Source organism: Oncorhynchus keta, unplaced genomic scaffold (assembly GCF_023373465.1).
Source record: "Oncorhynchus keta strain PuntledgeMale-10-30-2019 unplaced genomic scaffold, Oket_V2 Un_contig_18732_pilon_pilon, whole genome shotgun sequence".
NCBI classification, from domain to species: Eukaryota; Metazoa; Chordata; class Actinopteri; order Salmoniformes; family Salmonidae; genus Oncorhynchus; species Oncorhynchus keta.
In genome coordinates this window covers 99,994-124,105 of record NW_026281076.1, presented here as the reverse complement: position 1 = coordinate 124,105, position 24,112 = coordinate 99,994, and the positions used below count along the sequence as shown (strand labels likewise).

Below are 24,112 nucleotides of genomic sequence, written 5' to 3'. Positions count from 1 at the left end.
AATCATAATCGGTCGACCTCGGTCGACAAATTATTTGCTGAGGAATAGGCATACAAACTCCTCATTACACTATTGTCTTTCTAAATCAAATCAACCTCTTTACCCTCATCATTCAGTTAGGCCAAATGTAAATTTAATTGTGAATTAAGGTGCTCAAGTATCCATTCATCAGTTTGTCATTCAGTGAGGAGAGAGAGACTCATTAGCGCCTGGCTGGGTACCAACATCCTATAGCACATTGTCATGGGGGGTTACGTTGGGAATAGGTGTGAACTGGTAAAAAGGCTCTAAATACTTTTCTGTTTGTGATTTGAAAATTCAGACAAATGAGCAGTGTAAAATACAAACATTTAGGAAAAGTCATGGAAGGAGCAGGATAGCTTATTTTTTTTGGCAGATGTTTTTTTTTTCAGTGGCCTATGGCGGTTCTAGTGTTGTCTTTCCATTCCCACGGTTTCAAACCACCATCAGTTAGGCAACTCTGGACACGATTCATTCATCTTATTGACTGAGCTTCTTTCTTATAACTGTTGGTTAAAACGGGTATTTTACACACACACACACACACACACACACACACACACACACATCAATACCTCCTAAATGAACAATATGGTTAGAAGTCTTCCAGGTGGTTGGTTCTGTATTCCACACCACCACTCCCAGTAGGGAGTTTAGAAGAACACTCTTATCCCAGGGCATGTTGGAACATTCTTTACTAATTTATAAGTGTAAAAGTTGATTTAGCCTTTGAACATGTCCCTGTTCTGTTCTTTGTGTCTTGTAAAAAAAACAGATGGGGGGGGGGAATAAATATCCCATTCTCCCTTCCCATGCAGGGATCGTGACATCACACCGGGACGGTAACTGCCCCTGCTGGTTACTAGGAAGCCCCCTGACCCCCCCCTGTGGAGATGGAGCCCCAGGGGCTGCCCAGAGCAGAGGGGGATTATGAGATGTTGGGTCTGCTGGTGCCCAGTCCCCAGAGTGAGGCGGTCACCCATGAGCTGGAGGAGCTGACCCTACAGCCCAGCAACAACCTGCCCCCCCTCAACGAACGCAAGAACGGTGAGTGGGGAGGAGAAACAAGCACACACTATGGTGATCGTCAAATTGATTGTCCTTTTTGGTTTTGAGTTGTGACCATCTATACTCACTGGATGTTCTCAGTTGACTCTCACATTGAAAAAGACTAAGTAATCAGCTTTGTAGCATGCAGGTGATCTACTCACATTGAACAGTTCTTCTGGCATCTCTATGCGTATGGCTAAGGCACTGATGAATGAACACATGATTACTGGTTTGAATGGGGCTTTAGAAACGCCATTCTGTTTGCCAGTTCCTAATGACCGCTTAGATGGCTTTAGCATATCAGTCCGACTGATTTTTATATTGGTCACCCTACACAGGCAGTCTGTTTCACATACATAATGATAATTTTGTTTTGCTCCACTGTGATAGATGTGGTTGATTGGTTGCTCACTTGAGCAGTGCTATGCTTGAAAAGACCTTACTCAAAGCCTGGAAGATGGAACTCCAGTGGACCTGCCATAATCATGTTTACGGTGTCTTTACAACTGTGATTGGTCTTTTAACCCTTAACACTTGTATATGGGTTAAAAATAGCAGATGTAGGTACTGATAAGTGTATAAATTGGAACCCTCCAGCTCAGTAACATGCTATATATTACGTCATAGCTCAGGCTCTGCACTTCACAGCGTTTTATGGGTTTTGACTGCCAGCCGTCCTGAACTTGAGCACTGCACGCGACAAGAGGTTGACCCCCCCCAATTGGGTAACTTTGCTATTTTTTTGGTAGTCGGAGTGAGGTAAATGGAGGACTGACTATGTATTTTAAAAGATGATAATATTTACCAAAGAATGGAGTTTCGCTGAGCAACTATCATCATTACTGCCCGTACGACCGGTATGTACTTCCAAAAAATGTCTAAATAAGTTGCATGCAACAGAGAGAGAGAAATGCCTTTGCTGGAAAAATTCAGGTGTTATTTGAGATGCAGAAGAGGTGGATTTGGCTCATGTGGATTTAGTCTAAGTAATGACTATAGTTGCTCAGCAAAACCCCATTCCTTGGTAAGTACCAAATGTATTTTGACATTAAGCTTGAAATGCTGGTGAATGGTAAATTTAATGGCTGCTTCCTAGGCTTAAAGGAGAATCTCCATATTCAACGTTTCATGTAAACCCAGATTCTGATTCATCGTTAACACATCCCATGCACTTCAGATGTTGTACTGTTGGAAGTTGAATCACAGGGGAGTGGTGAAAGTGTCAAGCATGTCAGACTCCTTGGAATCCTAGTCAGAATCTCTCACCCTCTGAGCTGACCGGGACTGTGGTCACTGAGCTGACCCACAGCTTAGGAAACACTGCTTAGTGTGAGTGTGTGTCTCTCTCTCTCTGTTTCGGTGTGTGTGTGTTAGGGCTGGGAATTGCCAGGAACTGCAGGAATACGATATTATCACGATACTTACACTAATGTTCAAAAGTTTGGGGTCACTTAGAGATTTCATTGTTTTGAAAGAAAAGCAAAACAAAATGTTTGTCCATTTTTTTTTAAATAACACCAAATTGATCGGAAATAGTGTAGACATTGTTAATGTTGTAAATGACTTGTAGCTGTAAACTGCTGATTTAAAAAAATATATTTTTTAAATGGAATATCTACATGGGTGTACAGAGGCCCATTATCAGCAACCATCACTCCTGTGTTCCAATGGCACGTTGTGTTAGCTCATCTAAGTTTATCATTTTAAAAGGCTAATTGAGCATTAGAAAACCCTTTTGCAATATGATAGTACTGCTCAAAACTGCTGTTCTGATTTAAAGAAGCAATAAAACTGGCCTTTAGACTAGTTGAGTATCTAGAGCATCAGCATTTGTGGGTTCGATTACAGGCTCAACATGGCTAGAAACAAAGAGCATTCTACTGAAACTCGTCAGTCTATTCTTGTTCTGAGAAATGAAGGCTATTGAAGATCTGGCACAACGATGTGTACTACTCCCTTCACAGAACAGTGCAAACTGGCTCTAACCAGAATAGAAAGAGGAGTGGGAGGCCCCGGTGCACAACTGAGCAAGAGGACAAGTACATTACTGTCTAGTTTGAGAAACAGACTCCTCACAAGTCCTCAACTGGCAGCTTCATTAAATAGTACCCGCAAAACACCAGTCTCAACGTCAACAGTGAAAAGTCACGTTTAGTGTGTGTATTTACATCGAATGTGTCGTCGTCAAATTGAATGAGACTGAATTCACGACAAGCGGTTCACAATGTTTTGTTAGGCTACAAAAATGGATTTTATCAAACAAAAGTGTTGTGTATTGAGATTGCAAACAGGAAGATCGTCAAAGGTAAACTATTTATTTTATTGCAATTTGGGATTTTGTTACGCCTGTGCTGGTTGAAATAGTTTTTTTTATGGGGCTCTGTCCTCAGATAATCGCATCGTATTCTTTCGCAGTAAATCCTTTTAAAAATCTGACAACGCAGTTGGATTAGCAAGATTCTAGGCTTCCGAAACATGTGAGACACTTGTGTTTTCATGAATGTTTAATATGACTATGTAGCGATCACCGTATGTTGTCGAATTTAATCCCGCTAACGGTTTTGGTGCGCAGAGGTTAAATCACCCATTTGGCGAAGAAGGCTATGATTTCAATGATAAATTAACAGGCACCGCATCGATTATATGCAACACAGGACAAGCTAGATAACTACACATGGTCGACGATATTACTAGTTTAAATGTGATTGGTTTTTTATAAGATACGTTTAATGCTAGCTAGCACCTTGGCTCCTTGCTGCACTCGCATAACAGGTAGAGTCAGCCTGCCACGCAGTCTCCTCGTGGAGTGCAATGTAATCGGCCATGATCGTGTACGAAAATGCTGATTACCGATTTGTATATGAACTTGAAATCGGCCCTAAATAATCGTCCATTCCGATTAATCGGTCGACCATTAGTCCAATCTATTGAATTTACCACAGGTGGACGCCAATGTTTTATTTTTTTTATTTAACTAGGCAAGTCAGTTAAGAACAAATTCTTATTTTCAATGACGGCCTAGGAACAGTGGGTTAACTGCCTGTTCAGGGGCAGAACGACAGATTTGTACCTTGTCAGCTCTGGGATTTGAGCTTGCAACCTTCCGGTTACTAGTCCAACGCTCTAACCACTAGGCTACCCTGCCACCCCAAGGAAGTTGTAGAAACATCTCAAGCATGATCAATGGAAACAGGATGCACCTGAGCTCAATGTGGAGTCATAGCAAAGGGTCTGAGTACATGTAAAATAGTAAATTCTGTTTTTCATTATGGGGTGTTGTGTGTAGGTTGATGAGAAAAACAACAGCAATTTAATCATTTTTAGAATAAGGCTGTAATGTAACAAAATGTGAAAGTTAAGGGGTCTGAATACTTTCCGAATGCACTGTATATATTTTCTGTATTTTTATATTGTATTCTAGAGGGCACATTTAGAAAAGAGAGACCTGGGTATCTTTGTCTACCCTGTCAAAATAGGCTAAATATTAAAATAATGTCAATGATTTCTTTGAAGTTTTTCAATAAATATTCATAGCTACTTTTTAAGTTAATACCTGCAATCAACTTGTGCATATGTTAGGAGATTGAGCAGATTGCATTCTTCATTCCACCTGTCACATTACTTTACAGTAAGAAGCTTATCTCAGATGAGCCGGTCACATGTTTTTTGTAAATAGCACAACGGGAGAAAGCGACCTGGTGAGTCTGTAGCGTTCTTAGTCTATCGGTGAATCTCTGTTGTGCGGTGCACATGAGGTGATGTTACACTTGTATGCAATTCACTACTAAATGTTTGCCATCAGTTAGCCTATAATGTCTATAAAGCTCTGGATGAGTTATTTCTTCCCTGTGCTTCCTACTAGTGTTTTTCCTCCCATGCTTTTCTGAAGAGCAGCACATCATAACTTTGTTCATTTGCACAATTTCTCTCATTCACTTTCGCATGTAAATGTTCATACTCACCGAAAATGACATTTGGTAGCTATTGGCTATGCTTGTATAACTTTATGATCTGTATTTTGCTGTGTTTGCAATTTAGCTTATGTTTGTTTTCACTCGTTAGCATTTAGCTGACAGCGTCTATGTGATCTCGCTATTAGTATGCTAATTTTGTTAGCTTTCTGGTACTAGAGGCCCAATGGGCTTTTCTTGTGTGCTATGCCGGTAATACCATAAATCCCGGGATGAGAGAAGGACGGTATGAAAATCTAGATACCGCCCAAGCCTAGTAATCAAGTACATTTAGGCTAGCTGATTTAGCTGTTTGAAATCATGTTTTGCCTGTTTAGCTATTTGAGAGAAATCACAATTCCCCCAGATATTTGTTGCTGTACAATTTTCAAATGCTTTTGATTATTGAAATGAGTTTGTGCCGGATTTGATTAGCCTTGGCTGCAGCTAAAAATAATAAAGAATGAAAGTAATGAGTAATGAAATGATTGTTCAGAAAAGGGTTTGAAGTGAAACCAACCAGGCTTGTTAACCACTGCTGGTGGTAAAGGAAGTGAGTTGTGGTGGCCGTGGGAGTCCAAACTCTGCTGTTCTCTGTGTCTAGCGTTCTAACAGAACCACATCCTCTTGTGAAAGCCTCAGTTACTCATGATGACTTCAGACCCGCAGATGCAGGCAGTTTCTGGTTGTATTTACTGAAGAGTCTACATTTCTCTCTCGCCCCCCCTCCCCCAACAGTCCTTCAGCTGAGGCTACAGCAGAGACGCACCCGTGAGCAGCTGGTAGACCAGGGCATCATGCCTCGTGAGTATGGGCACTGCCACTTTATGTAGTCATAATTGAGTTATGTGTTCGCGTTAGAGGTGTCTGTTGAGAAGCTGACAATGTGTTTCTCCCCATGCAGCTCTAAAGAGCCCAGCGGCATTTCATGAGCAGATACGCAGCCTGGAGAGAGCCAGGGTAAGAGCTCAGCCTTGCAAATACATTCCCCAATATATTCCGTGTTCTTGTATGGACATTTCTTGAAAATGCCCTGTCCCTGTTTCCCTTTCCCAGACTGAAAACTTCCTGAAACACAAGATCCGCAGCCGACCAGAGAGATCTGAACTGGTCAGAATGCACATCCTTAAGGAGACTGGGGCAGAACCCTCCCTGCAGGCCACCCAGATGAAGCTGAAGAGGGCCAGGCTGGCTGACGACCTGAATGAGAAGCTGGCCCAGCGCCCCGGCCCCATGGAACTGGTAGAAAAGAACATTCTGCCTGTAGAACCCAGCGTCAAGGAGGCCATCATTGGTAAGGCCTGGTAGAGAGAGTGATATGGAGCCGTATCAGGAGTCTGAGTGTAGGAGTACTGAATTAGGATCAGGTTTGTTTTTTTAGATCATAATAAATAAGATTCGATGGACAGCCTGAACCTGCCTAAATCACAGAATTCTGAGGCCTGTTCGTTCATCTTTACCCCTTTCTAAACTTGATGTGGACCTTTTGGTTAATGTTGAATGTGTTGGTCCCTCAGTAAACTACCCCAAAGCGCTGGACACGTACGGGTTTGATGAGGACAGCGGGGACGCCCTGTCTCCAGAGCAGCCGGCCAGCCATGAGTCCAAGGCCTCCACACCCTCCCCTGGGGAACCTCGGGCCCTAGAGGCCCCATGCCCACCACCGCTGCCCACACTCACCAACAACCACACAATCCTACAGGTAGGACATGGGAGGTTCTTTATCCACTTGAATTTCCTTTTGAAGGACAACACGTATGCTTCATCATACCTAGAGTTGCAAAGAGAATGTATATTACTTGAAACTTTCAGAGTTTACCAGTAAAATACTTGAATTTTGGTAGGTTTCAAGTTTTGGGGGGGAATTTTATAAGATTAATACCATTGGTGTTTTAATATGAGGGGTTCAGCATGAAATATATTGTATATTTCTTTACAGTTATTTATTTTACAATGTCAATATGTCTTTGTTATCAATGTTTTGCCACCAAACTGGTGGCAGTTGTGAAAAAAAGTGAATAGTTGAAAGACTTGAAAATGATGTTAATTTTAGATGCTTTTTTTCACTACTTAGGCTATTTTCTCTTGAACAATATGGTCTATCCACTAGAGCAGTGTTTCCCAACTCCAGTCCTCGGCTACCCTCCAAAAGTACACATTTGTTGTAGCCGTGGACAAGCACACCTGATTCAACTTGTCAATGAATCATGAAGCTCACAATGAGTTGAATCAGGTGAGTTTGTCTCGGGCTACAACAAAATGTGCTGATGGGGGTACTTGAGGACTGGAGTAGGGAAACATGGACTAGAAACTCATGAAAAATATGGACACAAATGTATAAAAAATGAGTATGTATATGAATACATTTATTTTTTTTAAGTTATCCAAGTATAAATGACCAAAGTAACTTTGGTAAATTACCAGTAGCTTTGCAACCCTAATCATACCTCACATTATTTATCTACCCCTGAATGATTGTAATAATTTAGGTAAATGTTCAGAGAAATGCAAATTATTAACAAGAAACTTAGTTATGTAAGTTATATGCTTAGAGTTATGAGGGGGGCGGCAGCGTAGCCTAGTGGTTAGAGCGTTGGACTAGTAACCGGAAGGTTGCGAGTTCAAACCCCCGAGCTGACAAGGTACAAATCTGTCGTTCTGCCCCTGAACAGGCAGTTAACCCACTGTTCCCAGGCCGTCATTGAAAATAAGAATGTGTTCTTAACTGACTTGCCTAGTTAAATAAAGGTAAAATAAAAAATAAAATAAAAGAGTTATGACTGAAATCTGTTCTTCTGTCCCAGCCCTTTCCTGTTGTCACCCAGGCGACGGCAGACTTCCTCAAAGCTCTCTCCACCCAAGAGCTGCCAGTCAGTTGCCCAGCACCCGCGTCTCAGCCTATCATCCCTTCAAAGCCAGGGCCCACCCTAGTGAAAGTAAGCAGACACATTGTTCTGTCTACTGTTTAGGAAAGTATACTTTCTAAACATCAAACTTCACATTGAAACTAAAGCTCAGTCTTTGAACTAGCATTGAATCCAAATCACTGAATAAATAAATGTAAATATATCTTTCTGTACTAAAATCTGGATTGTCATCTTTCAGTCATAGAATAAAAACAGTACTTGAGTCACTTCTAAACACAGATTGTCAGCCCTGTACATGTTCATTAAAACAAGTCAATCATGTGCATCTTCTTTATCTTGATATTTCTCTTCTCTCATCCCACAGCAGAGCCAGCCCAAACAGCCAGGAGAGAGGAATCGCAGTAAGAAGGGCAAGGACCCAAAGCCCCGGGTCAAGAAGTTAAAGTACCACCAGTATGTCCCCCCAGACCAGAAACAGGAGGCCAGCGATGCCCCCATGGACTCATCCTACGCCAAGATCCTCCACCAGCAGCAACTCTTCCTCCAGCTGCAGATCCTCAACCAACAGCAGCAGCAGCACTACAACTACCACACCATCCTCCCAGCACCCTTAAAGTAGGATATTACTGTCATATCAGGGCAAATAAATAACACTCCTGGAGTCAAATCGAAACTTCCACTTAAATCCAATCTCCACTTTGTCAGTGGGAGACTAAGTGAAAATGTGATTTAATTTAGCATTTGCCCCAGAGGCTCAACAGACCTGAAAATTCCACCTAAACTATATTTTGGTATGTTTCTTTAGTCCATTGTTGACATAGTCACAATGTTTTTCTTGTCAGCAATCAAGTTTTCAAGATACTGTATGTAACTTTCAAAATGCAGAAATCATCCCTGTATGAGGCATTTAGCATCATATGATGCTGTGTTTTACATCATGGTGATGATTACTGTATTTTGGAAGTTACATACAATATCTTAAACTTGATTGCTGACCAGCAAAACATTTTGTGTGTATGTCTACAATGGACTAATGAAACAAACACTAAAATATAGTTTTTGGGTGGGATTCTCCTTTAAGTGAAGTATAACTATAAGAAATCTGTGTCAACTTATATCTAGCTCAGGGCTCCAGCTATGTATTTGGTTTGCTAAATTGCTAGCAAAGTTTTCTAGATTTCAAGATTAACCTTGGTTACAGCAGAGACATTCTTTCCCCTCTTGGTTCAAGATCCCGGTTGCCTAAATTGTTTTGGGGCATACATTTTTTTGAAATAGCACCCCTTGTGTGCATATTGGTAATACCTTATACCCCAGTAGGGTACCAAAATGGTATGACAGTATGAAAATCTGGATGCCGCCCAACACTAGGTCCGGGTCCTAAATTCAGACTTTAGTCTCGTATCGAGGTCGGGTCTGATATAATTGTGTGTGAAGTGATTAGAACTGTGCAAGCTTGTTATTTGTGTCAGCCAATTGCAACTCAATAAAATGTATAGCTCATGTCCATTTGAAACTAGTTCTGGCTGCTCACCTCACATGCCCCTGCTGCTGAGGGGAGAGAGAGAATTCGAGTGATAGGAGCCTTGGTATAGGCCAGTGGTTCCCTTCCTTTTTCACTTACTGTACCACCAACTGTATTTTGCTCTGCCCGGAGTACCCCTAAAATAACCCCCTCATGTGCATTTTACCAGTAAGCCTATGGTCTCATGAGTCCTGGTTGGGAACCACTGGCCTAGGCTACTGTTGATTGTGAAGATGGAGCCCTTTTTCTTTGAAGTAAAACTAAAGTTGGTAGAAGGAGTACGGTGAAAAGAGGACAAGGGGGAATGTCCTCAGTGACAAGTTCTAATATTATAGTGGACAAAGATGAGAAGAACATTGGCGTGGACTGTGTGCAACTCACTAAGGTTTCATGTCATTTTCTAACTTTTATTTTCTGTATTTTTCATTTGTTTGATCATTATTGTTGTTTATTATTATTATCGGCCTATTGAAGAATCTAAACCAGCTGTTTTAAAAATAATTTACACCAGTTCACTTAAAATAATGGAAACATAAAATACCTGATTTACTTCTTCTCCCTTGCACAAATAGCTTACAGCTGTGTCAGTTGATACAATGTTTCAAGTTCATTGCAGACAGGCCACGCGTAGCCAATGTGAGGTGGACATTTATGGCTATAAAGTTTTGAATATGCTACACATAAAAATGCAACGAATAGTTTAAAAAAATGTGATAGGCAGTTAAGGACACTTAACTGTGGATTATTTGGCCAATATCACTTTATTGATTGCGCTGGCAGCACCCTGTCGGAGGTTTCTTCCTCCCTCTCTTTCTACTCTCGGATCTGAACGGATCTCTCGGATCCAACCCAGCACGGGTCTGTTTTTCCACGGGCCTTTTCGGAACGCTTCTGACTGTACTTCGTTATTTTTTAAATATATTTAAGCATATCGGGTCAGGTGGGAAAGCCATGGATCCATTTCAGAACGAGTCCAACTATTTGGACCCGTGAAGACCTCATTTCCCCTTACTAGGTTAATAACCTTTGTTATTATGTCAATCTGTCTACCTGTTGTTCAAACAAAGGTTTACACGAGAATATTATGTTAGCTGGAAAGCACCTAAAAAGCAAGCCAACTGTTGTTTCCAATGGCCTGAATGACAAACTGACAATTAGCTAGTTTCCAATAACAAATCCTCTATAATGATATTAATAACCTGCAGGATGTTGTTTTGGCCTTTTCTATAATTTCCCTGTTAGTGGGAGTTGATCCAAGGTCAGTTATTGTTGGAACTCTGCATTGTTAGATTGACTGATTGTGTACTAAGATGCAGGGCAGAGGAGGCTCCTAATATATATTGCTAACACATTTCCCTTCTCCCCCTCTCTCCACCCCTCTTTCCCCCACATTTCCCCTCTCCCTCCTTCGCCATATCTCACTCCACCCTCTTTACACTCCCTTTTCCTCTTGTTTCTCTCTCCATTCACCTCCCTCTCCTCCTCCAGACCTGTAGCTGAGGGTCAGAACAGCGGTGTGAGTGGCCTGCCAACCTCTATAGTGCTGTCCCTGCCTCCTGCCCCCCATGTCACTGTCCCTCCTCCCACCCCTGTCCGTCCCAACAACAGCCTATCCAACCGCAAGCCTGGCCACCTGCCTCCTAACCTGGAGGACATGAAGGTGGCCGAGTTGAAACTGGAGCTGAAATTGCGAAGCCTCCCTGTCTCAGGGACCAAGACTGATCTCATCGAGAGGCTGAAGCCCTACCAGGAGAGTCCCAGCACCCCGGCCCCTACCACAGTCCCAAACCCCGGCCTTAAAACCCTCCCCTCAGTTCCCATCGAGGTTGGCTCATCCCCTGCACTTCTACCTGCCCACCAGGTGGCACCAGAGAGCATGAGCGCCACAGCCCCAGTGTCCCCAATCCCCACAGACCTCGCCACCTTCAGAGACGACGGAGGGATGCCCAGGGTATCCAAGCTCCTTTGCGACCCCCAGAGGGTGAGCCTCTGTCGGACAGGCGCGGGGATGTCCCAACTTGGCCTGGGTGTTGTTCCGGAGGAGAAGGACCGGCGGCTCCATGAGAAGGAACGTCAGATCGAGGAGCTGATGAGGAAGCTGGAGCAGGAGCAGATGCTGGTGGAGGAGCTCAAGATGCAGCTGGGGGTGGAGAAGAAGACCCAGCCCCTCCAGGGTCCCTCAGACCCCGTCCCCATGATCCAGACCTTCAACGCGGTCAAAATGGAAGGCAGGGTCCTTCCTAACTGCTCAGCCATGATTAACTCAACCCTGGCCCCCCAGACTCTCCCCACTGTGGTGAAGGTAGAGGATGTCATTTGTAACACCAGACCCCATTCCCAGCCCAATCCAGCCCCCAGTCTGCCCCAGTTTTTCATCAGCCACCAGGGGAGAGTGTCCCAGGTTCTAGGCCAGCCTGTTTCCCAGACCCTACTCACGGCCCAGGATGGCTCTACTCAGATCCTCCTTCCTGTCCTCCAGGCTACGTTGTCAAATCAGGCCCCAGGTCTGATGCAAGCCTCCATCTCCCAGCTGCATACCACCAAGATGGAGACAGCCTCCACTCAGCAGATAACTAATCACAACCACATTTTGCAGGTGATTTCAAGTTTCATAGATGCACATCTTAAATCAGGTTACAGACCAGTTAACTAGGCGTAAGACCCCTAGACTTAGCGACTGCAGTGATATTTGCAGGCTAGTTCATTGGTTTCTTAACACTACGATCCTGTATTTTTACTGTGTCTTTTCTACAGACTGTTACAGTTTGTAACGGCTCTGGGATGGTGGAGAACCAGACTATGCCCGACATGCCTCCCCAGTGTTTCCTGAGCAGCTCCCCAGATAACAGGCTCTCTCCCCGTGGGGCTTCACCCAGCCACAACCTTTCCAATGGGCCTGTTAACAAGGTACGCTTTCTCTATTTATTATTTGGAAAACATACTCTATCATAAATGTGATGCAAAATACATATTGCAAACCTATCTTTCTCTCTCAAATCCTTTCAAATCTTACATTCGGTATAGGAGTTCTTATTACAGACCAGGTAGGTTGTGTTAAATGTTTTCCTCTTCTCTCAATTCCTCCAGTCCCCCTCTCCATCCCAGCCCACCTTCATCCTCCACCCCTCCTCCCTTATTACCCAGCCCCCCAAGACCAGGGAGCCCCCTCGCTACGAGGATGCAGTTAAACAGACCCGCAACCTGCAGCAGGCCAACAACCTCACACAGGTGAACACTAGGGTTGAATGGCATTTACCAAGATTTACTGCCAAAACCACTCCCTTTTCCCGGCATAAATAACTGCGAGAAACCGGTAAATTATAATCAAATTTGTATGAACAGCATGACGTTGAATTATATGCAATGTCTACATCCGAGTTCTCTATGGCCTTCTCTCTGGTCTCTCTCATGATGAATCATCAACGCTTAGGTTGGGGACAGACAGCCCATCTAAGTATAGTCCTATCATCTCATCATGGTAACATTCTATTGTGACAGGTAGACCTACATTTGCTGGAGCATAGCCTGTGCTACAGTAATATAAAGACTGAATGAGCATCTAATTTACACATCGCCATCTGTCTTTCGGGGGTCAACTTATTATTTTATTTGTATATAAGATTATTTTTTATTTTATTTTATTGCAGCTGCAGAGTTTTAAAACAGGTCTAAGGCACTGCATTTCAGTGCAAAAGGCATCAGTACAGACCCTGGTTTGATTCATGCCAGCAGCATACCACCCTGCATTCCACTGCTGGCTTGCTTCTGAAGCTAAGCAGGGTTGGTCCTGGTCGGTCCCTAGATGGGAGACCAGATGCTGCTGGAAGTGGTGTTGGCGGGCCAGTAGGAGCCACCCTTTCCTCTGGTCTAAAAATATATATCCCAATACCCCAGGGCAGTGATTGGGGACATTGCCCTGTGTAGGTTGCTGTCTTTCGGATGGGACGTTAAACGGGTGTCCTGACTCTCTGTGGTCACTAAAGATCCCATGGCACTTATCATAAGAGTAGGGGTGTTAACCCCGGTGTCCTGGCATACCATCATGGTCACTTAATCATCCCCAGTTTACAATTGGCTCATTCATCTCCCCTGTAACTATTCCCCAGGTTGTTGCTGTAAATGAGAATGTCTTCTCAGTCAACTTACCTGGTAAAATAAAAAAGATATAAGGCTGTATCACAACCAGCCGTGATTGGGAGTCTCATAGGGTGGCGCACAATTCGCCCAGCATTGTACGGGTTATGGTTTGGACGGGGTAGAGGCCGTCATTGTAAATAAGAATTTGTTCTTAACTGACTTGCCTCGTTCAATAAAGGTTAAATTAAAAAATTAAATAGAAATATTATTGCCTTAAGTCGGTGCACATGCGAACACTCTCTTGCAGTCTTTATCTCTCCAACTCTATTCAAATTGCATCCAAAATAGATCATCCTGTTCAAGATTGATATATAGATATCCTAGCCTACCTCGTTCAGGTTTTATTTTTATTTAAACTAGGCAAGTCGGTTAAGAACGCATTCTTAATTACAATGACGGCCTACCAAAAAGCAAAACGGCTTTCTGCGGAAATACAAATATAGGACAAAACACACATCACTACATAGAGAGAGACCTAAGACAACACAACATGGCGGCAGCAGCACAACATGGTTACAGCACAAAACAGGGTACAGACAACAGCACAAAGGGCAAGAAGGTAGAGACAACAATACATCATGCAAGCAGCCACAACTGTCAGTAAGAGTGTCCGTGACTGAGTCTATGAATGAGATTGAGATCAAACTGTCCAGTTTGAGTGTTTGTTGCAGCTCGTTCCAGTCGCGAACTGAAAAGACGAGCGACCCAGGGGTTTGTGTTTTGGGGACCTTTAACAAAATGTGACTGGCAGAACGGGTGTTGTATGTGGAGGATGAGGGCTGCAGTAGATATCTCAGATAGGGGGGAGTTAAGCCTAAGAGGGTTTTATAAATAAGCAAAGTACCAGTGGGTCTTGTGACGGGTATACAGACCTGATCTGTTTACAGAGGAGTATAGAGTGCAGTGATGTGTCCTATAAGGAGCATTGGTGGCAAATCTGATGGCCGAATGGGAAAGAACATCTAGCCGCTCGAGAGCACCCTTACCTACCGATCTATAAATTATTTCTCTGTAATCTAGCATGGGTAGGATGGTCATCTGAATCCGGGTTAGTTTGGCAGCTAGGTTGAAAGAGAAGTGGTTACGATAGAGAAAAATCTAGACTTGGTTAACTTTAGCCTGCAGCTTTGATATGTGCTGAGAGGACAGTGTACCGTCTATCCATACTCCCAAGTACTTGTATGAGGTGACTACCTCAAGCTCTACTACCTCTGAGGGTTTAATCACACCTGTGGGAAGAGGGGCATTCTTCTTACGAAACCACATGACCTTTGTTTTGGAGGTGTTCAGAACAGAGTTATGGGTAGAGAAAGCTTGTTGGACACCAAGAAAGCTTTATTGTAGAGCATTTAACACAAAATCCGGGGAGGGGCCAGCTGAGTATGACTATCATCTGCACAGAAATGGATGAGAGAGCTTCCTACTTCCTGAGCTATGTTGATGTAAATGGAGAAGAGTGTGGGGCATAGGATCAAGCCTTTTGGTACACCCTTGGTGATAGGCAGTGGCTGAGACAGCAGATGTTCTGACTTTATACACTGCACTCTTTGAGAGAGGTAATTAGCAAACCAGGCCAAAGACCCCTTGGACACCAATACTCCTTAGCCGGCCCACAATAATGGAGTGGTCTACCGTATCAAAATACTTTGGCCAAGTCAATAAAAATAGCAGCACAACATTGCTTAGTGACATCATTGAGGACCTTTTTAAGGTTGCAGTGACACATCCATAACCTGAGCGGAAACCAGATTGCATACCCGAGAGAATACTATAGACATCAAGAATGCCGGTCAGTTGATTATTGACAAGTTCTTCCAACACTTTTGATAAACAAGGCAAAATAGAAATAGGCCTATAACAGTTTGATCTCCCCTTTTAAATAAAGGACGAACCGTGGCTGCCTTCCAAGCAATGGGAACCTCCCCAGAGAGGATAGACAGGCTTGGCTATTATAGGGGCAGCAACCTTAAAGAAGAATGGGTCTTAACCATCTCACCCAGGTGTTTTTTTTGGCGTCAAGTTTAAGGAGCTTCTCTAGCACCTCGGACTCAGTGACTGCCTGCAGGGAGAAATGTTGTAGTGGGGCAGGGGGAAAAAAGGGAGGAGCATCTGGGATAGTAGCATTATAAGGCGCTAGCGTCCCAACTCGACAACAGCCAGTGAAATTGCAAAACAAAAGAAATCCTATAATTAAAACTACTCAAACACACAAGTATTATACACCATTTTAAAGATACATTTCTTGTAAATCCAACCACAGTGTCCGATTTCAAATAGGCTTTACGGCGAAAGCACACCAAACGATTATACTAGGTCAGCGCCTAGTCACAGAAAACCATACAGCCATTTTCCAGCCAAGGAGAGGGCTCACAAAAGTCAGAAATAGCAATTAAATTAATCACTAACCTTTGATGATCATCAGATGACACTCACAGGACTTCATGTTACACAATAGAAGTCCGTTTTGTTCGATAATGTCCCTATTTATGACCAAAAACCTAATTTGAAATTGGTGTGCTATGTTTAGAAATGCATTGTGTCAAACAAACATCTGATGACAGTGCAGAGAGCCACATCAAATAACAGAAATACTCATTATAAACATTGATAACTTCTCCTTAATGAAACTGCTGTGTCAGATTTCAAAAAGGCTTTACGGCGAAAGCACACTTTGCGATTATGTTAGGTCATTGCCTAGCCACAGAAACCCATACAGCATTTTACATACAAGGAGAGGTGTCACAAAAGTCAGAAATAGGATTAAAATGAATCACTTACCTTTGATGAGCTTCATCTGGTGGCACTCCCAGGTCTCCATGTTAGACAATAAATGTTATTTTTGTTCGATAATGTCCCTCTTTATGACCAAAAACCTCCATTTTGTTCGCACGTTTTGTCCAGTAATCCGAATGCACAAGGCATGGGCACTTAGTCCAGAAACTTTTTTTAAAAGTACAATAAAAGTTTGTAGAAACATGCCAAACGATGTTTAAAATCAATCCTCTGGTTGTTTTTTGTCATAAATAATCAATAATATTTCAACCGGACGACGGCTTAGTCAATAGAAAAGGAGAAACAAGAAAGGCGGATTTCCCGATCAGGCTGATGTCTGGAAATTTCCGCTGTCCACTGATTGAAAGTGGTGTATCTCAATCATTTTTCAGAGTAAAAGCCTGAAACAATGCCTAAAGACTGGCCACATGTAGAGGAAGCCATAGAGCTTGTGAACTGGGTCTTTATGTGGTGGATAGGCTTTCAATGGAAAAACAGCCTTTCAAAATAATAGTACTTCCTGGTTGGATTTTCCTCAGGTTTTTGCCTGTCATATCAGTTCTGTTATACTCAGACATTATTTTAACAGTTTTGGAAACTTTAGAGTTTTCTATCCATATCTACTAATATGCATATCCTAGCTTATGGGCCTGAGTAGCAGGCAGTTTAATTTGGGTACGCTTTTCATCAGGAGGTGAAAATACTGCCCCCTTCGCAAGACCGGTTAAGGGACATGGGCAGCTGTGAGGAGGTCTTTTAACCATTTTCCAGAACTTCTTGGGGTTAGACCCACAAAGGGAGAACTGCTTCTTAAAATAACTAACTTTGGCCTTCTGGATAGCCTGAGTGCAATTATTTCTCATTTGCCTGAACGAGAGTATGCATGTGCTGAGCCTTTCGCCAAATGCAATTCTCGTGGTGTAGTAACTCTGCAAGATCACGGTCGAACCAGGGGCTGAACCTGTTTTTAAATCTTATTTTCTTTATGGGGGCGTTTTAACAAAATCACTTACAATATTGAAAAATAAGGTCCAAGTGTCTTAGAGGGGATCAAGCTGATTCTTTTACCAATTTACAGAGGCCAGGTAATGCATTCAATGCCTTATATTTAGGTAATTAATGATGGCTTATGCACAAAAAGCTTTTAACTTATAGCCTCTGTCTTTTGCGCAATACGCAAGCATCTATGCTCCGTTGGCCTCTCTGTTAAAAAGGCTCCTTAGCTCTTGGAGTCTCATGCAAATAAAGCTAGACTAGAATAGCTTGCTGGATGTTATGCTTTTAGAGTTTCTTATACGTATAGTCTATTCGAAGAGGGACGGAAGCTCTTTTTTTCTGAATGTTAAATACAGCAGCCCAATAGAACTCCCAGGTAGATTGAAAGAAGAGGGAACTCTCGATGGCGGTAGGCAAAAGCAGTTATTTATTCAGACCCATAACAATTCAATGCTCGTGAAGAGAAGTGAAAGCCATCTGCATCTAATTCTAGTCATACGTTATTCAAGCATGTCAGAATGAAGAAGTTAAGGATAACAAAATGTATTTAATTTAACTGTTGAAAGTGAGGAAGGAATGAAATGACACTAAAGAGAGAGGAGGTAGGCTAATAACTTTCGTGGAAATATTACGAGAAGTGTAAATCCAACTCGCTAGCCTGTACTTGTAACTTTATAGGCCTCTTGTGCTGCACCAGAATTCAATGTTCTGGCTCTGCTTTATCGTGGTTTGAACGAGGTGTGTAATTTCAGTCCATATAATACAATACAGTAATAGTCTACACTCAAAAAGATTTGCCTACCGGAGCTAGTTTAATTTATTTACCCAAGAGAGCATATAGCTAGCAACATCTGTCCTTTTATGTTTTTCTGTCATGTGTAATGTGGAGTAGCCTATATCATAAAGGCTATGTATTGAAAAACGGCACAATCATTTGAGTTTTTGGGGCTTGGGCTCATTAAATGTCTTTTTAATGTAGGGCTCATAAAATGTATTTAATCAGGCTCAGGTTGCATCAGGTTTGAATTTTCAATCAAAGCTCTAATCAAATCCAGACAGGCCTATTAATATGTTTTATAACGCTTTTGAATGAAACATTTTGTAAAATACTGGGAAAATATTCAACCCAGTTGAACACACGCTCGTACAGTAAGACAGACACACAAACACATTCACAAATGTATGATGTGCGCTCTGTAATGCAATTGGTCACACCCAAGAGTCATGTTATTGGTCGTGCATCTCCACTCCCTTACCTTATTGGCTCTCTCAGGTTTCCACGGCAACCAGCCAGCAGATGGACGACCTGTTTGACATCCTGATTCAGAGTGGAGGTGAGAACTTACAGCATGAAGAAACATTTACACCTTTAGCGACTAAGTTACAGCCATCTGGTCTTTTCAAACAGTGATAAGGTTGGCGTTTCTTTTTAGACTTCAGCCTGTGTTACAATACAGGTAAATAATCTTTGCTATCCTATTCCTGTCTCTTTTCTCCTCCAGAGATCACTCCATTCATCCAGCAGGACCTGCCTTCTCTAAGCACTAAGACTGTCCCTGTCACAGCCAACATCACTACCCTCCCTGTCAACACCGCCCTGTTCAGAACCCCTCCACAGATCCAGGTTGCTCCCCCTCCCACCGCTCCCTTCAACCCCCTGCCCCTCCCCAGCCTGTCCTCCGACAACCAGCTGGAGGCCTTCCTGGAGGGGACTCTGAACAACCTGTCCCCAACCACGGATCCCCGCACCTTGGGTCTGATCGAGGAGTTGCAGTCCCAGCTCCTGGATCAACCCTACTCCCCAATGGACACCTCAGAGCTGTCCTTCTGCGACTCCACGTCTCCCCCTTCCTCCCTCAACATGGGCTTGTCCGACACAGTCCTGGACAACATGGAGTGGCTGGATCTAACCATGCCGTCCGACCCCACGGGGGGGCTCACACCCCTGGGGATTCCTTCAGACTTCCTGGATACACACGACCTGCAGCTGCACTGGGACTGAGGGAGAAGGGGATGGATGGAGTGAGGAAGGAAGGAAGAGGAGGAGTGGTGTAGGGATAGAGGGACTCAATGTAACAAATGCAGACTTGGTAAGTGAGGTTAGTCCTCCTTGTGTATTTAAAACATTTAAAAAAAATAAAAATAAAATGTTTTGCCATATAATAGGATTAGCCAGCTGGTGATCGGGGCAGTGGATGTTTAATAGGAGTACTGGGACCAGATCCAAATGAACAAGGAGGCGGACGGTATGTAAATATCCTGTAAATGTTAGCTGTTCCCTCAGCCCTGCTGGAGTTTTTATTGAATTGGGCAAAGCTTTCACTATACGACACCTGGCAGTCAGCCGTACGCTGTTCAGCTTTCCTTGCGGTGAACACGTGGATGTGTTAACTTCGCATGCGTTTCACATTGGTCATGCTACAGGGTCTGGATCTACAGCCATTGCTCTGTGGAAGCATGCTGCTGTGCCATACAGTCAGTCTGAGAATGTGGTTTGTTTATTACAGATCTGCTGTGCACAAGCCACGACAAACAGCATAACTGACCCAAGTAAAACTGGCAAGAGTTACAAGGCTGTTTTACACTGGTCTTTTTTTTGCGCGACATACCTATATTTGGTATTGCGACATAGCTATATTTGGTATTGCGACATAGCTATATTTGGTATTGCGACATAGCTATATTTGGTATTGCGACATAGCTATATTTGGTATTGCGACATACCTATATTTGGTATTGCGACATAGCTACATATTGTTTTGGATGAGACTGTTTTTTCCTGAACAAAACAGACACTATGGTCAGTTGGACTATTTAAGCAACTGAACTGACACTGAGAACAAAGACTCACTCCTATTGGATGAGGAGGAGTGGACTCCTCCCACTCTGAGCTATGCACTAAGGAGGCGGGCCTTACACCTGCACCTCACACAAGGAAATCTGAATCACAGATAAAGATTTTAATGAACCGTTTATTGAAAAAAATATCGATCCACGTGTTGGTTATCTTTTGTGTACTTTCAATTCAAGGATTCCAAGTTGATCCGTCTGAAAGAAAGTGGAGACTACATTGTTGGCAGCTTTATCTTCTGAAAGACAACTGACGTATCAGTGGCAAGGGAACAATTATGCTATCACACAGGTAGACTACATAAAGGTTAATGTGTATATACTTACTGTATGCTAGCCTGGTCCCAAGGCTGTTTGTGCTCTTGCCAACTCCATTGCTTATTGCCAAGCATGTTTGACATGACAATGAGTGACAAGAAGTTGGCATGATAGTCTGAGTGCCAGTTGTTTTGTATGCTACAAGTGTTTGTGACCTGTTTTAATGTGGCTGCATGACCTCTGTCAGAAAGAGGTGCTTTACTGTAATCTTCTGTCTGTCCTAAAATCTGTCTGTCAAATCTCTGCATTTGTCTCGGTCTCTCAGCATTTGTCTCAGTCTCTCACTGTGTGTCTGTGGTTCTGTCTGAGAAATGATGCATGATGTCTCTGTCTGCATGTGTGTCTGTGTGTGCCCTTTCTGTGTGTCTGTGTGTTGTTTAAAACGTTCAACAATGTCTGATATCGGGCTATATTTGTCTCTGTCACTGAGTTGGCTGCAACTCACTTGAGTCGTCTTTATTTTTATGAAGTTGGACGTTCATAAGACAAATGAACTACTTTTATAGGCTGAGTTTTAAAAAGGTTTGTCTCACAGAACAGCTTTGTATGACTGTTCCCTCTGTCCTGTTTGGTTTGTGTTATGTGGTAAAACGCACAGTAAACACCCACAGTGGTGTGACCAACAGAGTTAAACTAAAAGGGATGACATTAAGCTTCTGGTATTAGCTACCATTTTGTGGCTGAATTTGATGATGGTGTTTATGCGTATAATACTTTTTTTTTTACATTTGCGTTGTGTAGTTCTACCTGGTATATCATGTCAAACGACTTTAGTAGTATTCAGCATCTCAATCCAAATATTATTCTGAACAATATTGTATAGAACTAATACGGTTGTACTGTATAGCACTTTGGAATATCATGGCTTTATTTTCATGTTTGAACAATCATTCTTATCCAACAAGTCAAACACTAAGGATAACATATAGGCAGGTAATAATGCCAAATACTGTACACACTGTCTGTTACCATTAGGAACCAGTTGCTTGTAACTGTGGTTTAGGGCTATCAAGGAATTATTTGTTTTTCAATTGTTGCCTAATAAGGCAGTTAAACATGGGTGAAAATCTATTGTTGCCACTTTTTTAAAATTGTATTTATCACATTTTTGTGTTCTAAAATCAATAGCTTTTTCTGTATATATGCAAGAGGAAGATTACTGTAAATGTTTTTTTACCACCCATACCAGAAATATATGGCCAAATGCATCTATATACATGGGTATGCTGTAAAATATGACAGTTGGATTCTAAAACATTTAGATTCTGAATCATGTCAAACCTGTGTACTACTACTGTTAATAGGATGTTAGTGAAGCAATAAGGCTATATATAGCCTTACACTTACAGCACTGGTTCATTTGTGTTGTCGCTATCTCATAACAAGATGTCATCATGTTGATCATTGCAAGCGGATATTGATTGATTTCGGCCTTACCTAATTCTGTGTCTTCTGTGTGGTACTGTCTCCCGTTCAACCATGGTTCTTTGTCTGAAATGTAACTACACTGAACAAAAGTGTAAACGCAACATTTTCAAAGATTTTAGTTCATATAAGGAAATCAGTCAATTGAAATACATTCATTAGGCCCTACTATATGGATTTCACATGACTGGGAATACAGATGTGTGTCTGTTGGTCACAGATACCTTAAAAAAAAGGTAGGGGTGTGGATCAGAAAACCAGTCAGTATCTGGTGTGACCACCATTTGCCTCAGGCAGTGTGACACATCTCCTTCACATAGAGTTGATCAGGCTGTTGATTGTGGCATGTTGTCCCACTCTGGATATTGGTGGGAACTGGAACATGCTGTCATACACATCGATCCATAGCATCCCAAAAATGCTCAATGGGTGACCTGTCTGAGTATGCAGGTCATGGAGAAACTGGGACATTTCCAGTTTCCAGAAATTGTGTACAGATCTTTCTGACAGGGGCTGTGTATTTTCATGCTGAAACATGAGGTGATTGTGGCGGATGAATGGCACGACAATGAGCTGCAGGATCTCTGTGCATTCAAATTGCAATCAACAAAATGCAATTGTGTTCGTTGTCCATAGCTTATGCCTGCCCATACCATAACCCACCGCCACCATGGGGCACTCTGTTCACAACATTGACATCAGAAAACCTCTCACCCACACATCGGCCATCTACCTGGTACAGTTGAAACCATGATTAGCACCAGTGGGAATCGAGGGTGTGCCTTTGCCCACTGCAGTCTTTTGCGACGCCCAAATTGCAGTCAGGTCAAGACACTGAGGGCCACGAGCACGCTGATGAGCTTTCCTGAGACCATTTATGACCTTTTGTTCAGAAATTATTCGGTTGTTCAGACCCGCAATTTCTTCAGCTGTCCTGTTGGCTGGTCTCAGATGGTTACGCAGGTGAAGAAGCTGGATGTGGAGGTCCTGGGCTGGCGTGGTTACACCTGGTCTAACCGGATGTGGAGGTCCTGGGCTGGCGTGGTTACACCTGGTCTAACCGGATGTGGAGGTCCTGGGCTGGCGTGGTTACACCTGGTCTAACCGGATGTGGAGGTCCTGGGCTGGCGTGGTTACACCTGGTCTAACCGGATGTGGAGGTCCTGGGCTGGCGTGGTTACACCTGGTCTAACCGGATGTGGAGGTCCTGGGCTTGCGTGGTTACACCTGGTCTAACCGGATGTGGAGGTCCTGGGCTGGCGTGGTTACACCTGGTCTAACTGGATGTGGAGGTCCTGGGCTGGCGTGGTTACACCTGGTCTAACCGGATGTGGAGGTCCTGGGCTGGCGTGGGCACACCTGGTCTAACCGGATGTGGAGGTCCTGGGCTGGCGTGGGCACACCTGGTCTAACCGGATGTGGAGGTCCTGGGCTGGCGTGGTTACACCTGGTCTAACCGGATGTGGAGTTCCTGGGCTGGCGTGATTACACCTGGTCTAACCGGATGTGGAGGTCCTGGGCTGGCGTGGTTACACCTGGTCTGTGCTTGTGAGGCTGGTTGCCATATTCTCTAAAACGACGTTTAGGCTGCTTATGGTAGAGAAATGAACGTTCCATTCTCTGACAACCACCCTGGTGGACATTCCAGCAGTCAGCATGCCAATTGCACGCTCCCTCAACTTGACTGCAAATTTCAGTGGACTTTTATTGTCCCCAGCACAAGATGCACCTTAGTAATGATCATGCTGTTTAATCAGCTTCTTGATATGCCACACCTGTCAGGTGGCTGGATTATTTTGGCAAAGGAGAAATGCTCACCAACACAACATTTGAGAGAGGGAAGCTTTTTGTGGGTATGGAACATTTCTGGGATATTTTATTTCAGCTCATGAAACATGGGACCAACATTTTATATGTTGTGTTTTACATTTTTGTTCAGTGTACTAAACCCCCCTCCCCCCCCCCACACACACACACACACACACACAGACGCGTGCACTGTCAAGTCTCATCTGTACACCATACATACATTTTGCACATTGTGTACACACTTGTCATGCATATTTTTATACATGTGTAGCACATTATCTATTTTGTAAATAATATGAAAACATATATGTACTGAATGCCTTTTGTGTCAATAAAATGTGGTGCATTGTGAAAGTCTCTCCTAACATCTGCGGCTGGAGGCCAACGCTCAC

The 24,112-nt window shown here is 43.1% G+C and overlaps 1 protein-coding gene across 22 annotated transcripts; it reads left to right on the top strand.

Moving 5' to 3' along the window:
• The first annotated feature begins 897 nt into the window (after positions 1 to 897).
• mrtfba (myocardin related transcription factor Ba) lies at positions 898 to 24,087 on the top strand. 22 transcript variants are annotated; one of them, XR_008105521.1, is made up of 14 exons: positions 898 to 1,068; positions 5,760 to 5,825; positions 5,926 to 5,981; positions 6,078 to 6,315; positions 6,539 to 6,723; positions 7,826 to 7,957; positions 8,253 to 8,503; positions 10,902 to 12,009; positions 12,168 to 12,320; positions 12,501 to 12,641; positions 18,592 to 18,652; positions 18,821 to 23,115; positions 23,248 to 23,291; positions 23,424 to 24,087. XR_008105521.1 is itself a non-coding variant. In XM_035801366.2 (12 exons), exons 1-12 carry the CDS (start codon positions 915 to 917, stop codon positions 19,318 to 19,320), a joined length of 3,045 nt encoding a protein of 1,014 aa, XP_035657259.1. In that variant the 5' UTR covers positions 898 to 914; the 3' UTR covers positions 19,321 to 24,087. The 22 variants fall into 22 exon arrangements, 2 of the variants coding, with proteins under 2 accessions (XP_035657259.1, XP_035657261.2); XR_008105519.1 differs by having other exon boundaries at positions 23,380 to 24,087; XR_008105520.1 differs by lacking the exon at positions 23,248 to 23,291 and adding an exon at positions 23,204 to 23,247.
• The last annotated feature ends 25 nt before the right edge of the window (positions 24,088 to 24,112 follow it).